The sequence below is a fragment of the Phaenicophaeus curvirostris genome, chromosome 2, assembly GCF_032191515.1.
Source record: "Phaenicophaeus curvirostris isolate KB17595 chromosome 2, BPBGC_Pcur_1.0, whole genome shotgun sequence".
Lineage (NCBI taxonomy): Eukaryota > Metazoa > Chordata > Aves > Cuculiformes > Cuculidae > Phaenicophaeus > Phaenicophaeus curvirostris.
Window position 1 is genome coordinate 49,805,843 of NC_091393.1, and position 6,000 is coordinate 49,811,842.

Consider the following 6,000-nt stretch of genomic DNA (forward strand, 5'->3'; position numbering starts at 1 on the left):
TATATGGGAGGATTTAATGTTGACAGACTTAAGTAGTGATGTCTCAGCTGTGAAGAATCTGGTTTTTAACCAACTTTATGAAGCAAAAGTGCTTATCATTAAAGCAAGAGAACTCCCTTTTGTTTTAGGGGATCGTGGAGGTTTTAGACATCTATGCAATTTGGTATGCACAAAATTTGATGGTCTGTTTTATAAGTTGTTGATTAGAATCAGAAATATCCCCCTCCCAAACTCTGGCGGAGGAGGTCAATGCAATGTGTGCAAGTCAAACAGCCTTTAAAAATAAAAAGGATTTATGTAGTGGTAAGTTGGGCAATGGCTCTTAAAACTGCAGCTGTATTCTCCTAAACACTCTTTTACGTTACTGGTGAGTTGATAAGTTATGATTCACTGCCATTTGATGTTAAATTTACTGTCACAAAACATTAGCGATCACTGGCTGAAACCAGAAGGTTGTTTTCTTTAAATTCTTGGGTGCCGAGAGCTGTCTAAGAACAGGCTGTTATAACCTGCAGAGAGAGTTTTGTTGTCAGGTTTTCCCAGAAGTATACAATCCCTGCTTTCTACTTCTGCTAATACTTTAATACTAGCATTACTTTTTTTTTTTTTTTGCATTCATAAAACATATTAGTAGCTTCATATCTCTAACACAAAAAAGGACAAGTATCACTTTTCTCACCAGCTAGGACAATCTTAGCAATAGTAATCAGTTTGATTTCCCATCTTGATTCAAAAAACTGCTGTTTACACTCCCTTCGTGTTGCAATATCCTCCTCTGTTTATGTGCCCAGGTTTAAAATTTTACTACATCCACCATACTGTTTTCCTTCCTAATAAATTCAGAAGACATGGCTGAAAAAATAAGCAAAAAGAAAGCGTGGTGGTATCACTCCTGTATCAAACTTGGGAAGCATGGCTAAGCAGAATTACATGTATTATTAGGATCCTGATCCCACAGTCTTCACTGAAATAGTAACTTGTGCAGGAGCTTTGCCAAGGCTGCAACAGTTGGCACTAAAGGAGCAAGAAGTCAATTGCCTTATAATAACGGGCATTTCCCCCAATAATATTTAAAGTAGACATGTATGAACTTCTCTCAGTAGTTTCACTTGGTAGCACTTTCTGGGACAGAGGGGTCAGAGATGTCCCACGATGGAATATTTTAAGGCTATATACCCCTTCTCTTAAGTCACTGCAAATGGAACACGATCGGTTCTGGTGCGACGGGACAACACCCACCACCCTCCCTTCCCAAGTTACAAATACTTGCATGTTAGGTGCTTGGTCTTGTTACATAGCTCTTCCAGGTGAGATAATAAATATACATAAGAACAAAGTCTACTATATAAATGAAAGCAGATTTATAAAATTACAAGTTTAATAGATAAATATAATAAATACTTTATGCATCATAATTCTGGACAACTACATTTAAAGCAAGTATGTTGGCAAGTCACAGAAAAGTTGCACCTTGGCAACTTTATTTTTCATAAAACCACACTGACAGGCATATTACAATGTTACGTATGAGGCTTTATGCTGTAAGTATGTTCAAATCCCGCACACCTACCGAGTTCACCATGACATGTATATGGGTGTAGTGTACCTTCTATTTTGGAATGTCTTTTTGCACACCAACACGGTTGTACAGATAGATGTCCTACTTACCAGGGACAGTGGGGAAGAGTTTTGAAGAAAAATACTGGTAAATGACTTCTAGAAAAACTAAAGCATTTCTTAACTTTTTATTGACATTGGCAAATTAAAATAGAATAAATTAACAATATTTTCTCAAAAAAATGTTTTGTACAAAAATACTGTCAAAATTTCCTGAAAAGCTTTCAACACAGTAGTATCTTTTCATGTACTGAATAAACTATATTAGCACAGTGTCAAAATGTTGAAGACAGAAACAAAAAAACAAAAAAGAAAAGAAAAAAAAGTGAAATGTTTGCCACTAGTCAACATTCCATCCACACCATATTATTGTCTGTACATATGGGGGAGGGGGAATGGGTAGCAGACTTTTTAAGTAACAGTATTACTTTTCCTGATCTGGAAAGGTTTGGCCCACATCTGTTAAGCTTCCAGTTTAGCATATTAAAAGAAAAAAAGAAGAAAAAAAGAAAAAATTAGTCTGCACTGCAATGCATAGTTAAAAATTAAGCAAGATGGCAGCATTTGTGCAGTAGTATCTGCCCTTCAAAGTTCATGCAACCAACTAATGCAATTTTTTTTCCCCTCTTCACTCAGAATTTGAATGCAGTTCAAGTCACTGGAAATCGTTTACAAAATCCACAAGATTAAGCAATTTGCCAAGATTAATATCTAACAGTTCAGCACTGTGGGAATGACGGGCGCGTTACTTAGAGGAAATTAAGAGCCAGGAGGGGAGGAGGGGGGGTGACCAACGTAAAGAGGCAGAGTAGTTCCCTAGGAATTATTACTACGGGAGGGGACGTGAACGTCGAAGGTACAAAAAAAGTGGCAGCGATTTAAGGGGTTAAAAAAAAAAAAAAAAAAAGAATTTATACAAGCGCATAGTTGACTCTTGCTTTCCAGATTCTCACCTTTTCAAGCCCTGAAAAGTGAGACACCGCGTCTAGGGGAATGTTTTCATTCGCACCGATACAAAGTCCTTTGTTTGTTTTCAGTGAATCAGCAGCTCACCCTGCTGGGCTGCTGTTTGCAAACGAAGTCTGTCATGAAGTCAAACTCGTTCTGTCCCAACCACAGCTCCGGGAGCTCCTTGATGCGATCCAGCCCCATCTCGATGACTAGGGACATGAGGACCTCCTCGTCGATGAAGTCCGTGTCTATGACGTTGGGCGGCAGCAGCGCCGCGGGGCCGTGGGGGCCGGCGGGGGCCAGGCCGCTGCCCGCCCCGCCGCCGCCGCCGCCGTGCTTGGGGTTGCAGTCCCGGAAGTGCTGCTGCCCGCCGCCGCTCAGCTGGTGCCCGCCGGGGTGCAAGTCCGGCATGTAGTGCCCGTGGGGGTACGGGTGGTGGCTGAAGTACTGGTTGTTGAGCTTCTGGAGCTGCATGCTGGCGCTCAGCTGCCCTCCCGGGCCGGCCACGGGGGAGGGCAGGAACTGGGAGCCGCTGAAGCGGGCGGGGGGCGGCATGGGGTGCCCCCCGCTCACGCCGCCCGGCCCCATGTTGTGCCTCACCCCGCCGCTCGCCGTCACGCTCCCGGCTCCGTAGTGTATGTGGTCGCCCATCAGGGCGCTGAAGGCGTGTTGCTGCTGCTGCTGCTGCTGCTGCTGCTGCGGGTGGTGGTGGTGGGGGGTGCCGGGGAACTGCCCCATGCCCATCCGATGCGCGGGGTGGTGGTGGAGCCCCCCGGAGCCGTCCGGGAACCGGCCGTGGTTCATGGCCATCATGTGCTCCGCCATCGCCCACCTGGAAAGTTAGCGCGTCAATACGTTAGGAAAACGCATCCTCGGACATCCAGCCGCCCTCTCCCGGACCGGCTGCAGCTGCCTCGCCCTGGGAGAAACGATTTCGCCGGACCCGCCGTCCTCTCTTCCACTGAGGGAGGGAAGCCCCCCAAAGAGAAAAAAAAAAAAAAATTAAAAAAAAAAAAAATCTCCTACCGCGGCTCCACCGTGGAGTACAAAGGGAAAAATAAAATCCCAGTCCCCTCCGCTAATCCGGCGAGCAACACGCCTTCCCACTCCAAGTTGTGCGTACCTATCAGCGGAGAGTGCTGCACACGGCAACAGCCGCTCCTCCGGCACGTTCGAAACGCGCCCGAGCCCCCCGGCTTCTCCCGGGCCGGCAGCGGGTTTCCAGGGTGCTCCCGCTAACTTGCGGGGTGCGAGCAAAGAATCGGCAAGTCCCACCTAGCCGCTGTCAGCAACTTTTGGAATTAACTCCTAATTCTTTCGGTAAAAAAAAAAAAAAAAAAAAAAATAACGCACAGATAAGGAGATGCAGCCAGGCAGCCGAGAAACACCTTTCCTCGTGTGTTTATTTAGAGTCCCATTTTCTGCTGTCGCACACAAAAGGGACACCCGGCACCAGCTACGAGAACCGCCGCACTCACCTCCCGGCTCCTTTATTCTTTTGCTTCGAAGGTGGCGGTGAAATCAGTCAGTAAAAGTCACCCAGCATAGAGAGGGCTTCCCCGGCTCGCTGTCCCTCTCCTCGGCGCGTACGTGACGGGGCTGTGATCGCTGCCGCAGCCCCGGAGCTGTTTTTCACTCCTCTGCGAGGCTCATCGGCACTTGCCAACAATGAGCTGTGTTCCTTACCCGGCTTTGGCCACAGCTAATATAGGATTTCAGAAGGGAGGAGCAAAACCCTTACAGGCAACCAGAAGTAAAACCTGGAGCAAGCGAGGGGAATAAAAAAAAAAAAAAAGGAAAGGAAAAAAAAAAAAAGAGAAAAAGGCCACCCCGGCGCACACGCGCGTCGGGAGCCACGCGGGAAGGGGCCACGCGGAGCTGGAGGGCATCCAAGCATCCCTCTCCCCGTGGGGTCGGGCGAGGCGCGTGTCCCGGGGCCGCTGGCGCCGCGCCCCGCGGGAACAAAGCGGGGGCTGCGCGTCCCCCGGCCCGGCCCGCGGCGCTGCGGACACGCGTGGGGCCGGCGCTCGCCGCCCGCCCCGAGCCGCAGGTGCCCGGCGTGGCGGCCCCTCGCCCGGAGCCCAGATCCACCTTTTTCCGCAGACACGGGGCGGGGGGAGGAGGTGCTGCCGGCGAACGCGCTCCCTTAACCCTCCTTCCCACCTCCTGCCACCCCTCGTGTTTGTCCCCGGTGCGGGGCGCGTTGCCCGCTCGGTCTGGCCCGTGCGGTGGGGTTCGCCAGCGTTATTTCTGGTTGCTGGCGTGGCCAAGCGCAGCAGAACACGAAGGGCGTGGGGGCTTCGCAAAGGTGATCGGCGTCGGAGGGCACGTCCCCCATCGCTGCCCCCCACCCCACGCGTGGGCACCGGACCCACCATCCCCCTTCTCCGATACCCGCGCTCTGTTCTCTCGCTCCAGACCCACAGGCTCCTCTTTGAAGGGCAGCTGTGCCGAGGAGCAGCGAGAGGCTTGCTGCAGGGAAGCGCTGGATGGTGGCCTATTTTAAATTCCGCCTTTGCCTGGCCCACGGGCACGCTGAGAAGGCAGTGGTAGGCAGGACACCCTCCCCTGACAGAAGGGATTGTGTGCTCCTCTTTTGAGGTCAAAGCAGATAGCGTGTCGGCTGAGCTTGGGTTTCTGATCCGCCACGCGCTCCACAAGGACACGGCGGTGGAGGAGGCACAGGTGAAGGCAAATGGGATGCTTCAAGATGCTGTCCATGTGGCAGCTGTTTTGTCCCCTTTGGGGTAGGTTATCTTTATCTGGCCACAGCGATCTACGAGGGCGAAACCAAAAGGAGAGTTAGGTCCAGCTTGTCTCCTTCTTGGGTGGAGATGGAGCTGGGTTCCCAGGTGCAGAGGCAAAGAGTAATTCCCTGTGTGGCCGGTGCAGTCCTTAGCAAAGATCTATAGAAAGGTGGCAGTGGGTATGCACACAGGAGATATCAGAAAAATACTTGGCTGACACCCCAGCTGTGAGGGACAGCAGGGATGAAATCAAAGCCCTGGGAGGACAGGAAACTTTACAAGTGTCAGGGTTACCTCGAGGAAGTGACCTCATCCCACAGCTCCCATTCTGACAGCAGTTAAGTAGAGTGCCCACCACAATTTCACCTTTAGTTCTTAGTAGTTGGACGTCTCGGAGTTGCTGTTGAACTAGGACCTCCAGCATAGCCGGAGGTGGTCAGAAAAGTGACAGTACCTTTCTGGAGATCTTTCCTTCTTGTGATCGTTCAGGTTTTGCAGGGCAAAACAATGAATAATAATAATATCTTGTTCCATTTGGCAGCTAGGCAGCTGTGTATCATGACAAGTGGTTTGTTTAATGTCACATATCCATGGTGAAACTGGTATGCCTTTTTGCTTTCCACTGTCTTAAGTTTGTGATCCTTTTTAAAGCCAAGCACACATCATATCACTGCCCTGCAAACAC

The 6,000-nt window shown here is 49.7% G+C and overlaps 1 protein-coding gene across 1 annotated transcript; it reads right to left on the reverse strand.

The window, feature by feature from the left end:
* Positions 1 to 1,355: 1,355 nt before the first annotated feature.
* CITED2 (Cbp/p300 interacting transactivator with Glu/Asp rich carboxy-terminal domain 2) lies at positions 1,356 to 4,265 on the reverse strand. The gene is made up of 2 exons (XM_069852006.1): positions 4,047 to 4,265; positions 1,356 to 3,400 (listed from the first exon to the last, which is right to left on the reverse strand). Exon 2 carries the CDS (start codon positions 3,391 to 3,393, stop codon positions 2,659 to 2,661), a length of 735 nt encoding a protein of 244 aa, XP_069708107.1. The 5' UTR covers positions 3,394 to 3,400; positions 4,047 to 4,265; the 3' UTR covers positions 1,356 to 2,658.
* Positions 4,266 to 6,000: the final 1,735 nt, after the last annotated feature.

Bases quoted from the DNA above. Each gene is read 5' to 3' on its own strand.
- CITED2 (XM_069852006.1), bottom strand. From the start codon at position 3,393: ATGGCGGAGCACATGATGGCCATGAACCACGGCCGGTTCCCGGACGGC.